Raw genomic sequence first — 24,916 nt, 5'->3', positions numbered from 1 at the left:
TAAACCACCCAGGCACCCCTCATATGGGATTCTTATGAGATAAGATGGTGTGTGGTTTTCCTCTCTTATGGTAACTGAGCCAGGCTTTGTGTTCACCTCAACGGATGAGGTTAGATGGTGTTTCCTTTGTTTTCTACCATCTAGATTTTTGTGGGATCAATGCTGTTTCTTCCTTAAATATCTTGGCCTGAGTTATGATTATACTTCCCTTTTAAATCCTTGAGCTGTTACTCATCATACTTTGTATGCTTTTTGGTATATGTAGATATAATTTTAAAAATTAACACTTTCGGAGGCACTTGGGTGGCTCCGTGTGTTAAGCATCCGACTCTTGATTTTACCTCAGGTCATGATTTTGAGCCCCACATCAGGCTCCATCAGGGGCTGCTGGGCATGGAGTCTGCTTAAAATTCTCTCCCTCTCCTTTTCCCCCTCTCTTGCTTGTGCACTCTTGCTCTCTCAAAAAATAAAATAGTTTCAGAGAAACAGCGTAGGCAAAAAAATTAATTTTTTTTTAATGAGAATATGTATAACTTTCTTAGCTAAGGGCAATGTAATCATTTCATCCCAATGAAATGGGATGAAAAACCTCACCCCTGGTCTAGATAGCAGTCCTTTACACACACACTTTCACCCTGCCATCATCACCACCGACATTACCAGGCAGGAGTCATTTCCCAGGCACTGTACTGGGTATACTACATCTGCCATTTATTTTAATCATCACCATAAGTCTCTGAGGTAAACACCAGGTACTGCCTCCCACATTTTAGGAGAAAGCTGAATTGTAGCAAACAATGTCCATCAAATCCCAGAAGTCTGACTACATATACTTCTGACTGTGAGATCTTAGACAAATCACATAATCTTCCTAACTCTGGTGTCCTTGATGATAAAATGCAACGGGTAGTCCAGGGAGTCATTTTGAAAATTTTTCCTATCAAGGCTGAGAGTTTGGAGGCATCAGCTTGGGGTCAAGCAGGATGAGGAGCTTTCCTTCTATATTACACACTAGTCTTCGGTAGGATTTCATTTGAATTAATGGTTCTGGGGCTTTAAAATTTTTGAAACTCATCAGCTTCTGAGGTTCTTCCACTCTGATAATTCTACAGAACCATTTAGATGAATGGTTCTATGAATATTCTAGGATTCTGTTTTCTATCACATTATCTGTTATGTTCTTAATTAGATACGGACTATTCATTTAACTACAGAATCTCCAGTACACCCATTCATTTCTCTACAATTTTTCTATAATAAATTCATGCTTAGAATACCCAGATACATCCTAAATTTTTACTGTATAATAAATCCCATTTAGAACTTATTTTCCCCCCTATAAAAGGACATTCTCCAGTATGTTATAGTACTACCTTCCTACACTACTTTCCATTTATTATCAGTAGTGTTCAGTAGACACTGATACACTGTACAAGCACTCAAGTGATTATGGACTCTGGATAACAATAAACTCATTCCTCAAAGATTTAAAAATCAAAGCATCAGACAAAATGTAAGTTTTTATGAGATTTCACATTTTGAAATACATAACTCTTGTAGCACAAACACTGTATTTACAAGTTTTTTTTACAAAATATGTGTGCCATTTTGAAAGAATACTGTTGAGATCATGATCTAAAATACCTGTTAGAGTTCAAAAAGGACTTACGGAATCTGGTCTCCAGAAATCCACCATATAATGATATAAATAAAATAGAGCTGAGCATCAGGGCTTACTCATACATAAAAATACTAGTTCTCTATCCCAGTGGTCAGCAAACAATGGCGTGTGGGCCAAATTCAGCTGGTGGCCTGTTTTTGTACAGCTGCAAGCTAAACACGGTTTTGACATTTTTAAAGGTTAAAAAAAAAAACAAGCACCTAAACAATAAAGAAGAATATGCAACAGAGATACATATGGCCTGCAGATATTTACTATGTGGCTTGTTACAGAAAGTTTGCTGACCCCTGCATTATATGAAACCAGCTGAAAGAGATAGCTACTAGAACTATACTGAGTATTAAAAAAGACACCACTGTAATGTGCCAGTACCATCAGCATTACTCATTTCTAAAATGAGGCACTTCTGTTTGAATATGTACATTTCCAAAACATAATTACATCTGAAAGGTAGCTCTGCTACTTAACTCTAGCCCTTTGTAATTAGGCCTCCACATGAAATCACATTCTTAGGGGCTGAAGTAAACAAGCACAAAGTACTTCAGATGTCAGTCATTGATCTCTTCAGTAGTTGACCACTTACAGTCTTAAATGTTAATAAAATCCATAATTTAGGTATTGCCAGTAGGAGGTGGTATTGTTGCATTATTTAAATAACATTTATAAAAATGTGTTTCGATATCCCAATTCATTATTTTCGGAAGCAAAGGTAACTAGTTAACTTAGTAGCTACTTATTTTAAAAATAGGAAATGGGAAAAACAAAAAAATCCAAAAATGTAAAACCACAGCAAAAGGCTTTGGAATGCAAAGACTGGGTTCTCTTAGCAATGGCTCCCAAGCTAGCCAAGGCTTCTCATGTGAAAGTTAATTGGCAATGGTTGCTATGGGAACTTAGCAGCTGTCTCTTGTCAGTGAGCCTTTTCAGTAAAAGAATGATGGGTCCAGGAGCAAATGCTTTAAAGTAAAACCAGTCCAGAGCTGCTCAACACACAAGTTTTCCATGTCTTGGTTACACAATTACTGGTCAGTAGGCTATATTCACACCACAAAACAAGTATTGTACTGGATGCTTTTCCTTCTTCAGGCCAAGCTGGCTGATGTCACAAAGACATCTCTGTGATGCCGAGTTTTAAAATGCTCAGTGAATGCTGAGGTAGATGATTTTCAAATGAAGATCTTCTATACCCTGATTCGATCGAGACTAGCTTCTTTCTGTATCCTCCTTCTCGGAAATACCTTCCGCTTTAGTGCAATTAACTAGATAATAAAGACAGAAAATAAATTTTCTCCATGTCGACACACGTTAAATTCTAATAGTCATATGACCTTAATCATTTCCAGTCTTCTACATAAAAAAAAAAAAAAAAAAGCAAACAAGTCTCCATCATTCCTCCCCAAAATAAAACCAACTACTACTTTTGTTATAGAGTCAATATGCCTAGATATGTGCCCACAAAATACTTAAACCCACAAGGATTAAAATTATTTTGGCCCAGCTCCACTATTTAAAAGACCTATAACCACAAATTTTTACATAGTGATTACCAAGCACATTTATTTTCAAGATACCTGTTTGTCAAGTCTTTCTAGAAACCTGTGTAGCTTATTAAAACACTGCCTCTTGATCTGAAAATGACTAAATATGTCAATTTTTTTTTTAAAACCGTGTATTAAAATCCTATCACTTTCCCCTTAAACATAGCAATATCATTTGAAAATATAGGTAATACCTAATTTATGAAATGGGTTTTAACACAAAACGCTACTTTGTAAATTATTGGCTTAGAACTTGGATAAATACTTATAGAAACCATTTATCCGGGGTGCCTGGGTGGCTCAGTTGGTTGAGTTTGAAATGGGTTTTAACACAAAATGCTACTTTGTAAATTATTGGCTTAGAACTTGGATAAATACTTATAGAAACCATTTATCCGGGGTGCCTGGGTGGCTCAGTTGGTTGAGCGACCAACTTCGGCTCAGGTCATGATCTCAGGTTTGTGAGTTCGAGCCCCGCATCGGGCTCTGTGCTGACAGCTCAGAGCCTAGAGCCTGCTTCGGATTCTGTGTCTCCCTCGCTCTCTGCCCCTCCCCCACTCATGCTCTGTCTCAGAAATAAACATTTAAAAAAATTAAAAAAAAAATTTATCCATGATACATCTGAAAAAACCTGACCCCCATCATAACAAAGTGTCAGTGAGAAAAACAAATGGGTTCTTTATGGTTTCAATTTGGGATCATACTGTCTACCCCTCCATCTCAAGGTAGAAGCAGGGCTTTGCCCAAGCATAGGCCACCACGGTTTGAGTGATGAGCTGGGACTGTGGGGCAGAGGAAGCAGCAGCACTGGCTGGTTTGTTGGGGAGCGTGGTAGAGGTTAAGGAATTTGCTTCAAGTAGGTAAAGAGCAAGGAGACAAGACAGGATTTATTCTTCCCTTTTCTCCCTCTTCCTTTCTAGTTCCCTGTTCTCTGCTGGTATAAATGACACAGATGAAAGACTGGCCCTCTTGCTCCTTCCCACTGCCATGAGCTGTTCCTTTGAGCCGAGATGCCTCTCCTTCCCCATCACAGGCCAGCACACAGCTGACTCCTACGTTCCTCATTGGACCTCTGTTCTAAAGCAGGAACAATTTTTTTTGAAGATTTTTTTCTAAGATTTTTACCTGCCAGGAATAATGGCAACAAATATCAAGAACAAGATTTACTGGGATGCAGGTGAAGATTAAATAGCAATCCTGTTCAACTGCCCAATCTCCATTTCATTTCCTTCCATTTGGAGCAGAAGGCCCATGCACTGCTTATTCTAAGGTTCTCAATACTTCAGCCTCTTCCTCCTTCTCAGTTTATATAAACTCAGTGCAAGTTTCCCATAAGTGACAGCTATAAAATCTCCACTCAACAGTCACCTCAAATGAAGGCTGAGGTGAGGTTTGCATGCCCCAGTAAGTCAGGTCAGCCCAGACACTGTTCCCTTTCTTCTTCAGCCCTTTCTGTTTAGAGCATTGCATGCCTACACCAAATAAGGATTCTTTGATCCCTTTCTTTTTACCTCACAAACCTCCCTTATACTCCTAAAGGAGTTGTGTGCATGCCTGCATGGAGAGAACTCCTAGCAATTCAAAGGAAATGTAATTGAGAGAAACACAAGCACAATGGGCACTGTCCACAGAACACTGGGACACCTGAAGATAAGACACTGTGGTGGTCACCTTTTAGAAAGGTTATAAGAAAAAAAATTGGAAGCCCATACAAAATCAGTATCAGATGAGGATTCTAGGTGGTTTTTTGGTTAGAAATACTTAGAGATTTTTTGTTTTAGCTTGATGTCTACAAGTTAATCTACTGAGTTCCAGGTAAAAAAGAATACTCGTAGTGTATCCAGAAGGTAAATGAATAAAAAGCTATTATGTTTGTTGCCTGAATATTTTGAAATATGTTTGACATATCGACACCTGAGTTATATGCCAAAAGAAATTAAAATTTTCTTGTTGTGAATTAATGTCACTTACTAAAAGAATCAAATATTCACATATTAAAAAACAGTTTGATCCCCACATAAAATATGTAACACTTACCTGTTCGGCAAAAAATGAGAATACAGTAAACATAATCAATGTTGCTAGTACACAATGAGTCCAAAACTTCAATTTGTCTCGATATGCTCTCCTATTCAGAGAGAAAAAACAAATATGTTTGTCTTACAGTCTTTGGTTTCTGTGCATAGTTTCACTGTATTAGTTATATGCTAGTTTACCAAAAAGTCTTGAAACACAAAATCACTGGAGGCAATTTGAAAATGTTAATACAATGTACGTTTCCAACACGAGTTCAGATTTTTCATTATGTCATGGTAAACATTATATCTGAATTGTAAAAGTTATCCAGGCAGAAAAGAGGACTTCAAAAGAAAATTACTTCTAGCATTTAGAATTTAAACAAAAGCACACTTTCATTTACTTTTATTTATTCATTCATATCCATTTCTTCATCGTCACTCAGTCAATACTTCCTGTGGATACAGACGGATGAACAAGACGAAGTCCATGCTCTAAAGTGTTTACCGACCTGGGGAGTCACTGACCTGCAGATGAACAGCCATCACACAAGATGGACCCAAAAATGTATTATCAAAAGCAAAGTCTTGGGGAAAACAGCATAATGAAGAAAGCACCTCAGGGATGGTGACATTTCATTCAAGCCTTGAAGCAGAGAGGGAAAGCATTTAGCTGAGTAAGGCTGTGAGCATCAGCAGAGTCAGATTAGCAAGCTGAGTCCTGCAGAATGAAGGAAGTCAGGCCTAGGGGGCATCAGGGAGAGAGCTAAGCCACGGCAAGGCAGGTGGGCATAAACTGCAGGTGTTCTGGAAAACCATGCAATGGGGTTTGGACATAATACTCTAGTGGGAAAGCATATGAAATGGCAGGTGTGTGTCTGTGTGAGAGAGACAATCAGGGTGAAAAAGGTGGCCATCTGAAGGATGCATGTCAGGTGACCAGAGGTAACCAGCCAGGCAGTCACATTAGTCTGGGTATGAAAACCTAGTGAAGGGCAGTGAGAATGAAAGAAGCAACAGAAGAGACAATCTGAGAGTAGAAGCAACTGGACTTGGAAATAGGATATTGGGGATAGAGGCAGTAAAGCACAGTTTCCTCATCTGTAATTTGGAAATAATTTATTATGAAGATTAAACATATGCTTTTAACATAGGCTTGTAAGATATATTAATGACTACCAAATTTAGGCCTCTGCACTGAGTTCAGAACCTCATTTACAGTTTGGCAGTGGATGTCTCTACTTCAAGTCCCGTATTGATAATGGTACGTCTGTTTTTCCTCCTGTATTTCCTATGTCTCTTAATAGGATCACAACCAATGCAGTCAGTTAATGTCTACAGTGTCATTCAGAATCAATATGTAATTTAAAGAGCCAAGAAACCACAGACTGTAACACAACTAAAGAATTGTCCCAGCAACCAGAGAACCTTAAAAGAGGTTTCCTCAGTCACTCACATCCACCAAGCACCTACCATGTGCTAGAGAGGCACTGTGGACTCAAAAAGAGTAAGACACCATCTCTGCTCCTGAAGTAGGCTCACAGTTTACCAGGAGAGACAAGTGCACCCTATAGACTGCTGTACAGTGCAGAAAGTGCTGTACCCAAGGAACAAGAAGAAAGCCTATCAGGAAACCAGAGAAAGGTAATAGGGGACACAGGAGCACGATGTCATGAAAGGAAAGAGAAAAAGTAAAGTTTCTAGAAGGTAGGGTGGTGTTGGAGCTCAGCAGTGAGAGATGATCCAGAAGTGGAGCAGGATGAGGAAAATGAAGCCCCCAGATCAGGGAACTGAAAAAAGGTCCTACACCTGATTTATCTCATTTGTATAGCACAGAAATCAAAGTCCTCTCAAACTATTCTTAAGCCCACTCTTTTCTCACTCAATTAGGCCCTTGAAGATAAATTAAGTCACAAACTGGATTTGGGGAAACCATCCAGAAATCTCTTTCCTTTGAGCTAAAGGAAAATAAAATGAGGAGAAACCATTCCTAGAAGACAAGACCCACAATTTAGTAATAACTTCTCATTTCAAAAATAAAAACATATAAATATTAGCAATCGACATGCTGTCTCACTTTCCCAACTCCAAGACACCAAAGTATTCTAGTTGCCAATATTGCTAATTTTCTCTCTACAATCTGTCCCAATTCTGTCTACTGCTTTCTCCTTATTTCCTGAACTGTGTGTCCTTGCTTCACACCTTGACTGACTGTTTCATAACTACTAAAATGCTTAGTACTTGTATCCCTGCCTCCAGTTTCTAGACCATACTGCCTCACTCCAAACAACTTCCTCACCAGTCCAACCCCATACTATTAGTTATCTTTCCAAATCATGAAGTCTGATCACTACAAACATCTAAAAAAATTTCTCTGGGGAGCCCCATTCTCTACAGAAAAAAAGCCTAATTCAGATACAGCCCTTCACAATCTCTCCCTTCTCTCCAAAGCACTCTATTTTACACCTCTGTGCCTTGCACATGCCATTTCTTCTACCAGGAACATGCTTTCCTACCTGGAAATGTCCTTTTCATAATTCAAAACCAGGTCCAAATGTCACCTTCCCCTAACAGAATTAGCTACTCCCTCATCCAAACTCCAGTAGCACTGAACCATGCCACAGCACTTGGTATCACAACTGTTTGCCTGCAGCCTGTCTCCCTGAAGGGACTGTGAATGCCTCATAGCCTGGCACCATACTCCTCTCGTCTATGTATTCCTAGCCCTGCATGGGGTAAATAGTAGTAAAATAAGACATGAAGGAAACATTTATAAAATAGCTTTGGATTACAGTGGAACTGGAGGGTTGGAAATCAGACTGGATTTACCACTTCTCAGCTACTTCACCTTGAGCAAATCACTCAGCTTCTGTTACTATGTTCTCCTCCCATACAGCAGGTACTCAAGAAATAGGGTAGCTATTCTTATGGTAGAGAATGAGGCTCAGCAGATGTGCTTGGCCAGTAAGCTCAATAAAAACTTTTAAGCGTATTTTTACAAAGTAATTATAGATCAAATAATACATTAAAGAAATTTCATCTCTCTAAAACACACACACACACACACCATATGTGAACATGAGACCTTACCATTCCTGCAGCTCATGCATGTGGAGGAAACGGTTTCGATACTCCCTTGGCAGCTCAAACTGGGATGGTATGGGGAACATGGACTCATAGAAGTCCCTGAGAACAGCTTTCACTGTCTGGGCATCTTTATGATTGTGGTCAATGTTGTCATTCAGGCAAACAAACTTCCTAGAGATAATAGAGATCTGGGGTAAGAATGATCTTGACATAATAAAACAAGAAATGTAGATTCCAAATATATTTTAAATGAACTCATGTTCCAAGCTGTTGCATGTACGGATATGATTCTCTGGGAGCGTAATATCCTATAAAATTTTCTTTGGATATTCCTCACTTATAAAACAAAGAAGAGCTAGGGAAGATAATCTTAAAAGTGCCTTCTAGCTGTTGGGAGTAAATTAATTTAATGATTTCTGTTTAGCATGTCCCCAGTTAAGTGTTTAATAAATGTAGTTTACTGACTAGAGCATTTTGTTGGCAGCCAGGGAAAAAACTGTTAAGCACCTGAAAGCAAGTTCTCTAAACTGCCACAGTTATACTACTAAGAACAGTGACATAGATATGGTACCTTATAGCTATAGATTCTGTGAGTTTGATGACTTCTTAATATATCTCCAAACAACCAATAAGATACTACTGTTCTAGCAAAAAGCACATGACAGATGCTTCCCTACTTGTTTCAAGTTCCCTTCAAGGCAAAGTCACCCACTGAAACAATAGTCAGTGATAACGCCAGTTTTGAAGTACTTGTGCATTTTAAAATAAAAAAAAGAAGTAACAACAAAAATACCCCCACCAAATTTTAATAAAGCTCTCAGATTCAACTACCAATTTATAGGAAAAACAGAAACCTAGGAACATGTTAAAGAACTGACACACACACACACACACACACACACACACACACACACACACACAGAACTGAGACACAATCAGAGAAATCCAAAGTAAGGAAAAATACAGAATATATAACTGGATTTCTTCGTATACACACAAAAAATTATATGGCTAAGAGAGGTTGAAGGAAAACCTGTAGATTTAAATGCAGTGAATTTACTTGATACCACTTCAAATCAATAAACTTAAAAAACATAAATGCTTAGAAAAGACAACTGGAGAAATGTGTGCACTGACTAGTTTATCATATTAAGGAGTAAATAATGATATTCTGGTTATTTTTAAAGAGTTGTTATAATTTGGAGAAATATATATATATATATAAATCTGGAGATAAAATGATACAGTGTCTGAGATTTACATAAAAACAATCAGGAAGTGGTAGTAAAGGAATGATGTGTTTAGATGAAAGAAGAACAACCATAAATCACTTCTTATTGAAGATGAGTGATGGGTGAAAGTTCATTATCCTATCTACTCTCTAAACTTGAGGACTGCTTTAAACTAAAGGAGTACTAAAAAGGCAGGTTAACAAAATAACAATGCATGAGCCTTGATTTAATTATATCCTGCATTTAAAAAAAAATAGCTATAAAGGGCATTTGGAGGCAACTAGGGAAATTTGAATATAGATGATTAGGTGGTATTAGTCACTGTTAAGGTTCTCAGATACATGTTAATGGTCTTTGGTATAAAGGAGAATGGTTTGAGGGTTCCTGGTGGCTCAATCGGTTAAGTGTCTGACTCTTGTTTTCAACTCAGGTCATGATTTCCGTTTGTGAGTTTGAGCCCTGCGTCAAGCTCTGCTCTAACAGTGTGGAGGCTGCTTGGGATTGTCTCTCCCACCCCTCTTTGTCCCTACCCCATGCATGCACATGCTCTTTCTCAAAAATGTTTAAAAAATAAAAATAAAGGAGAATGGTTTGGCTTTAGAATATATGTACTAGAATAATGAGAAGTAAAGTATATGGATGTCTGAAACTAATTTTCAGATGGTTAAAAAACCATCCAGTAACAAAAACAAAACCTGTGTGTGTCTGTGTATGTGTAGATAAAAAGAGATCAAGCAAATATGACAGAATGCTGACAATTTTAAAATCTGGGTTAAGTATTTATGAGACTTATTGTACTATTTCTTTTTTCAATTTTCCTGTATCTTCAAAATTTTTCAGAAAGTTGGGAAAAATGAAAGAAGAAGGCATGTGCATGAGACAAAGGGTGGGGGTGGATACAAGTAGCTAAAGCAGACCCTGCTGGGTGCCCAGCAAACACCACTCCCTTTCTTCCAAAGAGAATTTGCATTTTGTTCAGTATTTCTCTCCCCATGAGCTGATTCAAAGGGAGGCAAGCCCACTTCACCCCCGAGGCAGCTCCTGACTCTACATGAATCCCTCCTCTTCACAGTGACTGGAGTAAAAGTGGAGGGACAGCACAAAAGGGGCAGTCCCTTTCTGCCTCAGAGGATGGCTCCATCTGCAGGGCCATCTAGAATTACTGTGGCTGCCCTATCTCCCGCCTGAAGATGAAGCCAACACAAGCAGGAGGGCAGCAGAGATGAGGAGGCTGGAAGAAAAAGCCTGGATTCAGCCTAGCCCAGACTCCTTGTTAATGGTGCAAATGTGTCCTTAAACTTTCAGTCAGAATACTGGTTTTCCACTCCTAACTTAAAAATGAGCACACACAGGGGCACCTGGGTGGCTCAGTCGGATGGGCAACGGACTCCAGCTCAGGTCATGATCTCATGGTCTGTGGGTTCGAGCCCCACATTGGGCTCTGTGTGGACAGCTCAGAACCTAGAGCCTGCTGCAGAGTCTGTGTCTCCTTCTCTCTCTTCTCCTCCCCCCTTGTGTTCTATCAAATATAAATAAACATTAAAAGAAAAATAAATGAGCACCCATAAAAGTAAAACAAAGCAAATCAAGAGTTAAAAATGGTAAGACTGTTCAAGGTCACAGGAGGTATCTGGGCAGGGGAGACACTAAGCCTGGACTGCCATGTGTCTTTCTAGTTAAAATCCTGTCTCTTTAAGTACCATGTAGGTCTATGAACTGCTCATCCAAAAACTTTCAAACTGGCACAAAGACATAAAAGTATAAGGTACAACTGAAAACTACAAATTCTCACATGGTATTGCTATAGATAACTAAATGACTGAGAGAGCACACCAACAAATGGGAGAAGCAAAAAGCAAGTATTGAAATTGGTTTTTAAAGTTATTTTTAAAACTTAGGGCAGGGCATTCCAGTCAGAGGGAACAGCAAATACAGAGAGCTGCAAGCCGGGTGATTATTATGATGGCTTACTGTTTGCTTGGCTTCTGGGAAATACTTGTTATTCTGTAGGAAGTATTGTACCAAATTACTGAATATACTAAATAAGCATTAAAGGTGTTTCCATTTTTCTTAAAATTCCCATTTCTGCCCCCACCCACAACCAGGAATGAGATTTTCAGAAAAAAATACCATGGCTTTAAAATGTCTAGAAATTTTATATCTTCTGATCATTTATAAATAAAATCATCATATAAGGAAACTAAAGACTTACAAAAGCATTTTAAAAGACTCAGGTGAGAAATACTCAATTTTCCTGGAAAAAAAGACCTTTTTTTCCTGATGAAATTTTTCCTGATGAAATGCTTCCCACTAAAGTTCAAAACACAAAAATGCAGGTTTTAACCAATTTTTATCGAACTATCTTAGGCAAATGTTAGGGTTCCCAGGCTGGAAATTTTCAAGGCTAATATAAACCTGAACATTTATTCATCCCCAAGGAATGACTGAAGTTTACTGGATTCATTTTCACATTTATGAGAACATTTCTTTTTCCTCAGAAACTAATCTGAACTTTGAATTAAAAAGTCTAACTGCCAAAACAACTTTTCTGGAAGCACCTTTTTAGAAAGGCTACAAGAGTCCCAGCTGTCTGGCCTCACTCCCCACAATGGAGCCCACGGCTTGGCCTCACTGAATAGCTTATGTCACCAAACTCTTAGAAGTCCATGCTAGTCCCTGTGCCTGGGGGAACCCTATCTCAACTCGCAACTGCTTTCTGTAGCTCAAACTCTACTTCACCATTAGACCTTTCCATCTACTCCAAACAAAACAAGCCACTTCTTTCTCTTGTTTGTTTGCATAATTAAAGGTAATTGTTTAAAGTTACGGGAATTCTCTATTTTCTGTTCAACTCTGCTATGAACTTAAAAAAGTACTCAAAAAAGTTTATGGGTTAAAAAAAAAAAAAAGTACCTGGGGTTTTTCCTTATATCATCCAACTGGCCAACCACATGAGAAACATTGGTACGAATCATTTTAAAAGCAATTTCTTCTTCTCCCATGATTTCAAACCTAATTATCAAAACATTTAAAGAGTTTAAATATTTATATGGGAATAAATACAACATCCTGAGAATGACTTAACCTTTTGGTATTACTAAAGAAAACAATTTCACATAAATTTTAAAAGGCTTAAGAGATAAACTATTGTAAAATTATGAAAATACCAGACTCCTACAATTATTCTTAAACAGAGAAAATGTACGTACTACTTACCTATATTTGTTTTTGTCCTTATATGCTTTGTGGATTTTATCAGTTACTGGTTTACAGTTGGTTACTAGACTCTTAGTGACTGGTGGCTATGAGAAAATACAGACATTGCATCAGGCCAAGACCAGGGTGAGGCAAGTGAAGCACTAACCTCAGTGTAAAATTTAAGGGGGGAGGAGGGAACCAAAGGCTCAGTAATAAAGACAAATATTTTAATCCAATATTTGAAAAATATCTAATTGGCATGCTATAGCCTGCAGGCTAACAGCCTATTTTTATAAATTTTTTTTTAATCACACATTACTATATACTATCTGTTAAAATAGTCTCATAAGTTATTGTTACAATTTTTTTTTCAGAAAGAAAAATTTTTAACAAACTGTTATGAACTGGTCTACATGATACTCATAAGCTAACCTGTCATTCTTAAAGTCTAATTAGGAAATAACCTACATGTAATCAGTTACTTACAGTAATGAAGCCAACATCTTGCTAAGAGTTCACTTGAGTAATGTTAACTTATATTGCCAGTATAACTGGTACTCATGCTCCAAGCAGTTTATTTGCATAAGCCTCAAGACTAACTTATAATCGTTAGCAGACTTTACTTAATTCTTAACATACAAAGGATATTTATTTGTTGATTCTAAATCTCATGCCAGAAAGCTGGCAAATACTGAAATGCTTTGCTAATTAATAAAGGAAAATATGCATTTCAAAAGGGAACTAAAATCTCTCAATAATCTTTAATTGTGCCTGTAACAACACAAGAATAACTGCTTTCTATCTGTAAATCATATTCCTGAGAAACGTGCAAATTCTGTGTAAGTGCAGGGGTTTGGTAACTGTAAAGTCTTACTAAGAACCCAAAGTTTATAAGCTTTAGAAAGAAAACTAGAGGAGGAAAGACAGACAGTGAAGGACAGATACAGAAGTACAGGTGGGGGGAAGTCCTGAATGAGTGTGAACACAGGATGTGCCACCAGCAAAACTCTCTCAAGTATTTTCACTGGCTATCTCCTGCTATACTTAGTGAACAGATGTCTGGTTACAGAATATTAGCAACCAATCTCAACGTTAGTTTATCATCCACTAGGCAAGAGAAAAGCAAGATATAAACGATTCTGGATTATCTGGACTACTGTTTTCTACCAAAGATAAATACAGAGCCTGCTTCTACTGTTTAAAGTATATTTTCTGTTTTACATAAAGGAACTCATGCCACTTACCAGATTGGGATCATAGTAGGCTTCCTGAGTTGGTGGAATACTGCTTAGCTGAGTGATATTAGCAGGAAGCATTTTTGAGCAATTTATTAACATGTGTTCCAGACCTGTTAAATCCTAACAAAGCAAAATAAAAGGATAAACCTATGTATAATACAAGTAATAACTATGATTTAAAAATAAAAATTATGTAAATGTCTCCAAAACTTCTTTAAATGCTATCTTCTGGGCACCTGGGTGGCTCAGTTGGTTAAGTGGCTGACTTCGGCTCAAGTCATGCGCAGTTCATGGGCTCTGGGCTGATAGCTTGGAGCCTGGAACCTGCTTTGGATTCTGTGTCTCCCTCTCTCTCTGTGTCCCTCCCCCGTTCACGCCTGCCTCCCTCCCTCCCTCTCTCTCCCTCTCTCTCTCTCTCTCTCTCTCAAAAATAAACTTAAAAAAATTTTTTTTAATTTAACTGCTATCTTCAAAGAGAGTCTGACTAGATGATTCTTGAAATAAAAACACCCTAGAAAAAACAGAATGAGATAATACAAACACAAATATTTCATCTTCATCTAGAAGTAATACGTCTTGGACTGTGAGGCTCTATTTTACACAGGGTGGTCAGTGGAGTGCCCAGATGGGATGTCCTGTGATTAGATTCATTTTGGCACTCTCCATTAGCGACTCTCTCACTCCTGGGACTAGAGGATGCCGTGACACTGGGGATTGTGCAACAACCTAGGCCTGGCTGAGACATAACTCCAGTTGGCCACACCCGAAACTCCTGAATGAACTTGTCACAACAATCTTATATGCAGGGACAGTCTGGCTCTTCTCCAGATAATACAATAGCAATGCATAAAGCCAGAAACGTAATCTCATAAAATATGAACCTCAAATTCGGTTTAATTCTGGCACCAAAAATGGACTAGTTGTGAACAGCTTCATTACATAATTAAGAGAATTACTTTTACCTGCATTGTACTGAAATATGTAAGAGAAAAGGGGAAAGTTTAGGGAAAAAAATACAACACCTGTAAACTTAAAGGCAGGTCATGAATTCTGGTAGCCAGTGTTCGGATTTCTCTGTCAGATAATACACCAGATTGGTCTGTATCAACTTCATCAAAAACTTGAGATATATTCAGTGGCTGAACTGCACTCATGAGATAATAAAAATACGAAAAGGCAAACTGCATATCCTCAGAATGGCGCACTTTGTGAAATGACGTCTTGTCAAATTCCTCAGGAAACCTGCCCAAACATAACATATATAGTGAGCTCTGGGCATTTAAAAAATATATATAGACATTCATCTACATTAAAATATATTCTAACATTTGTGGAGTTAGAATCTTTTTCTTTCCTGCTTATTTAGGTAAACCTTCAACACATCAGTCATCAAGTATTAGAGCCATACATGTAGCACAGCGAAGTGTCATTTTAGGCAGACTTAAAGCAGCTCTGAGCATGTGCAAGCAGCTCAAACAATCAATACTTACATATCCTGAAGTTCTTGCATAACGATTCGGTCAATCATGTGAGGCATGTGAGCAGGGACTTTCCGAGATGTGAATCCAAACTTGCTGTTAAGAATTTTATTTACATATCGGAGGGAATCTGCAAATGTATCTTTTAGTTGCCTCCCAGTGTGTCTGCTATCAGTGTAGTATGCTAACTGTGTCTTCAATGACTCTTCTTCCTGAAAAGAGAATTCCATGTAACACAGCGCTGTGTTTAGTGCACAAGTGTATACTCTGTTAACAGATAAAGGTACTATGTTATATAACTAGCCACTAACAATGGCAAATGAAATGAGCACTAACAGGTCACTTTAAGGATCCTAAGTGCAGAACTAAACTAGATTTCAGTGAAAGTAACACCACTATTGGCTTGTGAACAACTGTTGTATGATACAGTTCTATAGGGTATTCTTCAAGGATAAGCATGAAATTTTATAGCCAATTCAATGCAATATTTAGAAAATGTATTTAAAAACAAATTTGATAGCACTTTGTTTAAAAAAAAAAAAGATTATTTATTTATTTTGGGAGAGAAAGAGAGCACGAGCAGGGGAGGGGAAGACAGAGAGGGAGAGAGAGAGAAAAAATCCCAAGCAGGCTCCACACTGTCAGCATGGAGCCCAATGTGGGGCACAAATTCACAAACTATGAGATCATGACCTAAGCTGAAGTCAAGAGCTGGATGCTGCTTAACCAACTGAGCCACCCAGGTGCCCCTGATAACTCGATCAATATCAAGTTATTTCTACTGATGACACCAAAGCAGTCAGCACTTGAGTTCTGAACACAAGGACTAAAAAACTGTTTTGCCATCTTAATAGTGTTAATATTATAAATCATAAAGAGCCCTGTCAAAACCAGTAAGAGGCAGAACTAAGTGAATGGGTAAAGAATACTTGCAAAATATATGAACACACTTTATGAAGATGAAATATTTTTGCTTCTCAAACTGGTAAAACAAAACACCATAGACTGACATTAACTGCTGTTTGGCTAGCCTGTGGAGAAACAAGCACTCTTGTACTATACACTGTGGAAGTATGAAGCGGTACAGGGTTTCAGAAGGACACAGTCAAATTTAACTGTAACATAGCAATTCTACCCACAGAAGTAAAAACTTCCTCCAGAGTAAGATATGTGTACAAGAGTATTTATTGCAACCCTATTTGTTAATTGCAAAACAAACACAGCTATTAAAAAACAATGACATTGGCATGGGTTTGCTCACCACTAAATCAACAGGCCATGGCAGAGAGATATAAATAGTGTCATTTCACCATTGCAAAACAGGTATTATATAGTTTGTATGTTTGCATATCTATATAAAAATACCAGAAAAGTATCCACGAAACTTTTCATAGTGATTATTTCAAGTAGGGAGATTAAGGAAGGAAAGATGCAGATCTTTCCCTTTTTCATTGTGTATTTTTTGGATTGCTTGCAATTTTTACCACTAGCCTGCAACACTTTTGTAACTTAAAATAAAGGGGTTGCCTGGTGGCTCAGTCAGTTAAGCATCCGATTTGGTTTCGGCTCAGGTCATGATCTCACGGTTCATGTTTTCAAGCCCCCACATTGGGCTCTGTGCTGATGGTGTGGAGCCTGCTTGGGATTCTCTCTCTCCCGCTCTCTGCACCTCCTCCACTTGCTCACTCTCTCAAAATAAATAAACATTTAGAACATAAAATAAAGAAAGGGGCTTGGAAAAGTGAGGAAATCGTCATAAGCAAGAACTCCGCAGTCCCTCACTCAACAATTAGTAAATGACTACTGTGTCAGGAACAAATACTTTCCAAAGACAATGAGATTAATAAGTTCCCTTCTTCATCCTCTTTTTCTCCCAGCTGGACATCTACTCATGACTGTGCTCTGCTCACGATCCAGCTTAGACCACAGTGTTTTTCTTGGTCAACTCCTACACACCTTTAAAAGGTCAGCTTATGGGGCACTGCCTCACGATGCCTTCCCCAATACTCTCACTGGAGTTAAGGAATTTTTCCCTTTGGACTCCTTGCCCCTACCTCAAGAGACCCCTATCACTTTGCTATAATTATTTACACACAAATCTGTCCTCCCAGCTTGCCCCCTGAGACTCCATGAGCTGTGTTCTAATAGTCTTGCATTCCCCAGCAGTGACCACAGTGCCAGCACTTGGCAGATGTACAAATGACACCATGACACCGCGGAGGCCGTGGTACAGGAGGGTGAGCACTCAAACTTCGAGGCTAGGCTCACACTGGAAGCTAATGAATATATCTGCACCTTGGGGTATTTTCCATCAGTAAAATTGGAGAAATATTAGGTCTGACCCACACAACATACACAAAAGCATTTTTTGAAATCACAACCTGCCAAGTGAAGGTAAGGTGCCATCCCTGTTCCACTACTTACTCGGGGCCTGCCCCTGGCTAACTTCCCAACTCATTCACTCTAAGGCTGTTTCACTCTAAACTATAGCATGGGGATCCTGACAGTGGATAACCTTATAAGGTATTTTTATGTTAAGGGTATTGAGACAATTATATTAAACCACGTAAAAGAAAAAAAAACATTTAGTCCAATGGTTGGCACAGGAAGTCCTAAATAAATGGCACCTATTATAGTTATTACTCACAAGGTTATTTATTTCTTCCTGAGCATGGGACGCAATTAGGCTGGATGTAACTTACATCAAGAAGATCTTGGAAATATTTTTTTTTCTCCCATGGCAAAAAGCCCAGGTAACTGTCTGCGTGATGCTGCAGTTTTCTGCCAGGTAATACTTCATTAACATTGATATAATTGTTCACATTTTCCTCCATTCTGTGTTTCTCTTGTTCTTTCCCTGTGATTTTTTCTTTTGCCATCTGGTCTTGCAGTGGAACAATTCGAGATGAGAGTTTTTCTTTTGACACACTTTCGCCTCTTACTTCTTGGATCAGAATTTCAGATCTAAATTTGCCTTCCATTTCTAAGTCTGGGGGTGGATTCTGACTCTGGTAGTGGCCATTCACTTTTATTGTTGCTGCTGGAAAAGTTGACTTCTGTAATCTTTCAAATGTTCCCAAGCTATATGGCAAGATGCTTTTGTGAACCTGTTTTTCCAGCGGGGCCTCTACACTGTCATTTCTTTCATCTGTTATTATAGCTTGATTTCTTTTTATTTTAGCATCTGGTAGGTTCTTCAGAAATGATCTCAGCAAAGCTGACTTGGACAGATTGTACCCTTTCACAGTGATGTCTCCACGTTCTAGTTGCAAATCCAAGTTACTGAGACTCAACTGGGCCTCTTTCGGAAGGAGTGAAATATTCACTTGGGGAATTTTCATCTCCACTTGGAATCTTCCTGTTGTGTTGCCATCATGTCTCTTGAACTTTGGAAAGCGTTTCTCTTCAGGAATATCTTCAAACAGGATTTCTGCCTCTGGTAGAAGTGTCGTGGGGCTGACCAAATTTTGGTAAGATTTCTGGGTTGTAGAATTCACTTTGGGTTCCTCTCTCGTGTCAACCTCTACTATTATCTGAATTTTGAACTCTTCATCATTTGTATTTTGAAACGTGAGATTAAAATGTATTGTGGTTGCATTCATTCCACTGTGCATTATGAGGTGGATGGTTTTCCACTTATTGGCAATGGAAGCATGTCGAATTATTGGGTTGTCGCTATAGGCACCTTCAATTCCTCTTTTGGCTATTTCTGCAAAGCTGAAATAAGGCAGGCATTCACCTTTTGGAATAACATAGTGAGTCTGGTTTGGGAGAAGTGTTACTTTATACAATTCATGAAAATGATCTAGAGGAAAAAACACAAACATGACTTTAAAAAATGAGGCATTTTCCCCTCCTTTTCCTTTAATTCTGAAGGTTTGAGTTTTCACTTTCTAAGAATGACTTTAAATTGACTTCAAAATAGTCAAACATTCTAACACAAGAGCTGCTGTTATAGGGCTCATTTTACTATCTGAAGCAATCACTATTATCAACATGAAATGCAGGGTCTAACTTACTATAGAGATATGGCAGATTTCAGTGATGAACTTTCAGCTTTGTGTCCATTTGAAAAAGTATGACATTCTGCCCAAACGACCACCACTGATAAGCTATCAGCAAGATCCAGGGGCACGTGGGTGGCTCAGCTGGTTGAGCATCCAACTCTTGATTTCAGCTCAGGTCATGATCCAAGGGTTGTGGGACCGAGCCCCACATCAGGCTCTGTGCTGATGGTGGAGCCTACTTGAGATTCTTTCTCTCTCTCTCTCTCTCTCTCTCTCTCTCTCTCTCTCTCACTGCCTCTCTACCCTGCTTGTTCTCTCCCTCTATCTCTCTCACTCTGTCTCAGAATAAACACTAAAAGAAAAAAGATCCAATATTCATTATATTGGATTTAGTACATTATAAGGTCTCTTTTTATTATTTCTAAATTAAACCTTTACTATATATTTTCAACAAAGGTATATCTGCTTAGTACAAAATCAGCCAGACTGGTGCAATAGCAGGAAAAGCAGCAGCTCCAGTATCTACTATTTTTTAAAGATCTCTTACTTTTCACTTACTGCTAGTTTGAATGCAAGGATGGGTGAAGAATACATAGAGAGTAATTATTTTAAATAACAACAAACTCCCCTCTACTCATCAAGGATTTTGATCCCCTTATTCTAAATATGTTTTTACGGCAATAAATATACCTTGCCCACAGTCGCCAGCATCAAACCCACAGGACAAGACATTGCAAGCCTGGTCACAGAACTTATCAGCAAGCCAGGAATTAGCACATCCTTGATTACAGTAAGAAACACTGTTTAGACCTCCGCCAAACTGCCAGGGCTGTCCAATTCCAATACTCCCAGTACCCCCGCCTCCTGCGACGTAGCGACTCCCGCCACTGTTACCTGTAGAGGAAGGAAGAGAACAGGATCCTGCTGTGCTTATCATCTTGAACAAAGGGCAGTTTCTCTTTCTCAATAGTGCTATTGAGATTAATGCCTACATTTCAGTCAGAAAAGGTTCACCCAGATTTCATGTACCTTAAGAAGAAAACAAACTAAAAAGGGGACATCACTTGCCAGAGGATTAGGCATGGGATGACCAGGCCTTGGCACTCACTAGCTGTGCAGCCCTGAAGTACAAACTTGCTCCAAGGGGCGTGTGGGGGGGCGTGTGGAGGTTGTGTGGAGGAGCAGGGAAACAGGAAGAGGTTATTGAAGACTGATTGTCAGAACTGCCAAAACATGTCCAAATATGGGTGCCAATATCACTACCAAATGTTAAAGTTCTATTAGGGGCTGAGTTCTCTGGACTGCACAGATCCACCGGGTATGTCTGCATTCTCTTATTGCAGCTGCTTATATTTTTCAGTGCATCGGATAGATCTGACCAGACTACAACTTAAAGCTTTGCTTTTTCTAATACTCAACACGTTTCCAAATCTGTTTCCGCATGTGGAATATGGGGATGATACCTGTGCACATATTCTCTCTTCCTTAGGTGACTAAAAAATTCAAGTGAATAATGGAGAATGCTTTATAAACTGAAAGGCAATCAACAAATGTAAAAACACGTTATTATCAACAAGTGTAAACATAACCATGTAAGGGGGATGCTGAAGACAGAAGATCTTTATTTCTCTTTAGTTACTCACTAATAGCAAGCTGCTGCTGAAAGCCACCAGCTGTGAGCTCCTACAAGACCCAGTCAGAATGATTCTTGCTCTGAGTTTACATAATTAAGGCTATTCCTGACTCTCGTATTTTAAATAATAAAAGGCATTTTCAAGTGCAGGGCCAGCATGGAAATATGCCCTCAACAATGGCGAATATGAAAAAACTGATCTACATGGGGACAGTAGCCCTACTATCTCCAGAATCTATGGATTACTGATTGTTTTCATACAAGCAGAATGTTTAAGTCACTGTACATATTCAATAATGACAAAGAATGAAAAACCGTTCAGGGGTGCCTGGGTGGCTCAGTTGGTTAAGTATCTGACTTCGGCTCAGGTCACGATCTCGCAGTTTGTGGGTTCAAGCCCTGAGTCGGGCTCGCTGCTGTCAGCATGGAGCCCGCTTTGGATGCTCTATCCCCTCTCTCTCTGCCCACCCCAACTCTCACTTGCTCAATCTCTCTCTCAAAAATAAACGTTAAAAAAAAAAAAAGAATGAAAAAAGTCCATAAACATAAATAAATTACATGTGAACACACCCTTACCGGAGCAGTCACCACCATCCCAATCACAGGCTGAATTATTACAAGCCTTGTCACAATAGCCATCTTTGATCCAGGAACCTGGGCAGCCCTCAGCACAGTTTGGCACAGGCCATGTCAAATAAACCTAGGACAAAGCCAGAAAGAAAATGGTTTCTGACACTTTCCAATCTCAAAGTAGGATTCCTTTTTAAAAACAGAAGAAGAAAAGGAAAAAAAAGAAAAGAAATTGAGTGAGCCTCTAGAAAAGGTTACAATTTTCCCTGGGCTGTCTGCATCCATGTGGCATATACTGCATTAAGTCTGCAGGTACCTGCAACAGTTTGCAAAGTCCTCCTGCTCTGTTGATGATTCTTACTAAGTACATTTACTCTTTTCCATTACTCAAGGAAAGCAGACAAGGACTCAATTCATGGGTTAGTTTTTCACATGGTCTTACAATGTATTTTGAAATAAAATAGCAACATGTCAGGCTTGAATGTGAATAAAAAACGTGCCAAAGCAGGTGGAAAGTATATCATACAAGTCACTGCTTTTCTGTTAACAACTGTCATTAACTCCCAAATGTGTTTATGTATAATCTTGTCCCAAGGCTGAGAAAAGCAGCAGATGAACTCTCAATATCCTTACGTCTGTGCATAAGGTCCTGTAATACATTATCAGCACAGTGTTCTGAGTTGTGAACTCACCTGCTTTCAAAATGAGTGACAAGGTACAAGGTTGTTTTTTTTTTTTTTTTTTAATGTTTATTTATTATTGAGAGACAGAGAGACAGACCATGAGCATGGGAGGGGCAAAGAGAAGACAACACAGAATCCGAAGCAGGCTCCAGGCCCTGAGCTGTCAGCATAGAGCCTGACACGGGGCTCGAACTCACAAACTGTGAGATCATGACCTGGGCTGAAGTCAGACACTTAACTGGCTGAGCCACCTAGGCGCCCTTATTATTTTATTTTATTTTTTAAATTTTTTTCAATGTTTATTTTTGGGAGATAAAGACAGAGCATGAGCAGGGGAGGGGCAGAGAGAGAGGAAGACACAGAATCAGAAGCAAGCTCCAGGCTCTAAGCCGTCAGCACAGAGCCCCACACGGGGCTCGAACTCATGAGTGGTGAGATCATGACCTGAGCTGAAATCGGACACTTAACCGACTGAGCCACTCAGGCGCCCCACAAGGTTACTTTTTAAATTAAATTAATTTTTTAAAAAATGCACTCCATGCCTCTGCGTGCTCCATCTACTTGGAGTGTCTTTCTTCATCTAGTTAACTCCTATTTGTTCTTCAAAGTTCACTTCAATTCAGATGGGAATTAGTCTCTGGTCCGGATTTCAGCCTCCTGAACTCCCACTCTTCGCACCAGGGCATACCTGCCGGCACGGAAATCGCCGTTCAAGGCCCCGATTCTGTACGTCTCCACTGCCGAGCCGCAGCTCAGCGTGGCAGCCCCACAAACACAGAGGAGGCAAGTGAACAGGGGAGGAGAGGATGAGCACTCTGGGGAAGCATAAACAGCAACAGGAAAGTAGCTCTGTGCAGTTAGTACTTCCACTTGCAGGGTTCTGGCACTTAAAAGCTTATGACTAAGTCTCCAACTCATCACTGATTCCCTCCAACAGCGCCACAGGGGTACTTCTAGCTTCCGCACTTTGCAGACAGGAAACCCACATCTAGTCACTGGCCCAGGACGGTCTTCAACCATTGCTCCGGGCTCTGTGCTCAAAGCCACTTCCCCATCATGCCTCTCAAAGCCAGAGTGAGACCACTGCCTTAAATGAAATTTTATCCACGGCTGTAAGCAGAAAAGTGAGCTCACTTTTATCCTGGCCATTTTGCTGATGTTCTAACCACGATTTCATATTTCATAGTGACTTTACTTTTTTCTGCTGTTATTGTAATAGAATAATTTAGAACGTGGGTTCTAGGTGTCTGACAGGGCAGAAAAGTAAAAAACTACTAGGGAACAGTTTTTGTACTCCCAAATTATTAACTCTCCTGAGCTTAGCACTCAAAACTGAATACAGTAGTACGCATACTCGATGTCCTGACCTACTGTTTATAACTTCTAAGTGACTTCTAAGCTAGGCATCCCTTCCTCTTAGGCACTCACCTTCTGACCTTTGGAGTGACTATAAAAATCATCTGGCCACACATCCTTCCCAAACATGACATCGTCGTTCAGATAAATAAACTTCTGGGACAGCCCTTCGATGCGATGAATGTGGCTTTCAATAGCAGGTGAACTAAAGGTAGGCAAGTGGCTCAAATTTCGAAAAACATCCTTTTAAGCAAATGACAACATAAAAAGGCAAGAGAAAAAGAGGGCGGATAAGAATCGTTTTGTTTTGGTTTTGGTTATGGGAGGAAAGAAGGGAGATGAGAAGAAAAATGAAGGGGATGCAGGTGGGGAGGGGGAGGGTACGGGGAATGAAATGAGGGATAGGTAAAGGTGCAGTGAGCAACAGAAAAACCACAGCCTTGTGATACATGGAAAGTCATGGACCTGGTGTGTGACTATTGTCACTCGAGGATTATCAAGGTTCAGCCAAGAGGGAATCTGCCCATTGGTGACAATGAAAATATTCCGAACCCACGGAGCATGCCTCTCAATGGATCGCAGGGAGTATCTCAGCTCTTCATTATCTTCAAAACGGCTGGCAGAAACATCTTCATCCTGCTTAGACTGAGAAAACCATTTCACATGTGAAGATGTAAAATACCACTTAAGTCATACCTTCTCCTCCTGGCTATCCCTCTGCCCAATCTGCTCTCAGGCTCTGGCAGACTTTTAAAGACCAAGCCCTACATTTGAACATTACAAAAAAATGCGAAACACTTGGCATATTTAAAACAACAACACAAGGGTGCCTGGGTGGCTCATTTGGTTGAGCATCAAACTCTTAATTTCAGCTCAGGTCATGGGACCAAGCCACACATCAAGCTCCGCCAGGAGTGTGGAACCTGCTTGGGATTCTCTCTCTCTCCGCCCCTCCCCACCTCTAAATAAATAAATACATACATACATACGTACCCAACTTTTTTTTGTACTTTTTAATTTTTTTTAAGTTTGTTTATTCTAAGAGAGCTAGCAAGCGTGTGCATGAGTGGGGGCACAGAAAGAGAGAATCCCAATCTCACAAACCCATGAGCTCATGATCTGAGCTGAAATCAAGAGTTGGACACTTAACCAACTGAGCTACCCAGTTGCCCCCTTTTGCACTTTCTAAAGAGAGAAGTT

General features: G+C 39.4%; 1 protein-coding gene and 1 long non-coding RNA gene across 4 annotated transcripts in view; one reads left to right on the top strand and one right to left on the bottom strand.

Annotated features, from left to right (window-relative positions):
• LOC128775044 (uncharacterized) overlaps window positions 1–6,387 on the top strand; it is a 30,650-nt gene extending 24,263 nt beyond the window's left edge. Inside the window, exon 2 of the long non-coding RNA XR_008419634.1 lies at window positions 4,140–6,387. This is a non-coding gene — a long non-coding RNA (uncharacterized LOC128775044). The remainder of the gene's footprint in view (window positions 1–4,139) is intronic.
• The window catches only part of GNPTAB (N-acetylglucosamine-1-phosphate transferase subunits alpha and beta), a 72,573-nt gene continuing 49,159 nt past the window's right edge, over window positions 1,503–24,916 (bottom strand). For all 3 annotated transcript variants that reach the window (XM_019446590.2, XM_019446589.2, XM_019446591.2), the window contains 13 exons: window positions 24,182–24,361; window positions 23,789–23,959; window positions 21,684–21,807; window positions 20,165–20,368; window positions 18,170–19,272; window positions 15,480–15,679; window positions 15,012–15,231; window positions 13,996–14,109; window positions 12,770–12,855; window positions 12,467–12,565; window positions 8,325–8,492; window positions 5,257–5,347; window positions 1,503–2,940 (listed from right to left, as the gene is read on the bottom strand). In XM_019446590.2, the coding sequence (XP_019302135.2) occupies window positions 2,863–2,940; window positions 5,257–5,347; window positions 8,325–8,492; window positions 12,467–12,565; window positions 12,770–12,855; window positions 13,996–14,109; window positions 15,012–15,231; window positions 15,480–15,679; window positions 18,170–19,272; window positions 20,165–20,368; window positions 21,684–21,807; window positions 23,789–23,959; window positions 24,182–24,361 (2,838 nt within the window). In that variant the 3' untranslated portion in view covers window positions 1,503–2,862. The remainder of the gene's footprint in view (window positions 2,941–5,256; window positions 5,348–8,324; window positions 8,493–12,466; window positions 12,566–12,769; window positions 12,856–13,995; window positions 14,110–15,011; window positions 15,232–15,479; window positions 15,680–18,169; window positions 19,273–20,164; window positions 20,369–21,683; window positions 21,808–23,788; window positions 23,960–24,181; window positions 24,362–24,916) is intronic.

Source organism: Panthera pardus, unplaced genomic scaffold (assembly GCF_024362965.1).
Source record: "Panthera pardus isolate Hobbes unplaced genomic scaffold, ASM2436296v1 HiC_scaffold_6, whole genome shotgun sequence".
Classification (NCBI taxonomy): Eukaryota; Metazoa; Chordata; class Mammalia; order Carnivora; family Felidae; genus Panthera; species Panthera pardus.
The sequence above is the reverse complement of the archived record's forward strand: the minus strand, read 5'-3'. Positions and strand labels throughout refer to the sequence as shown.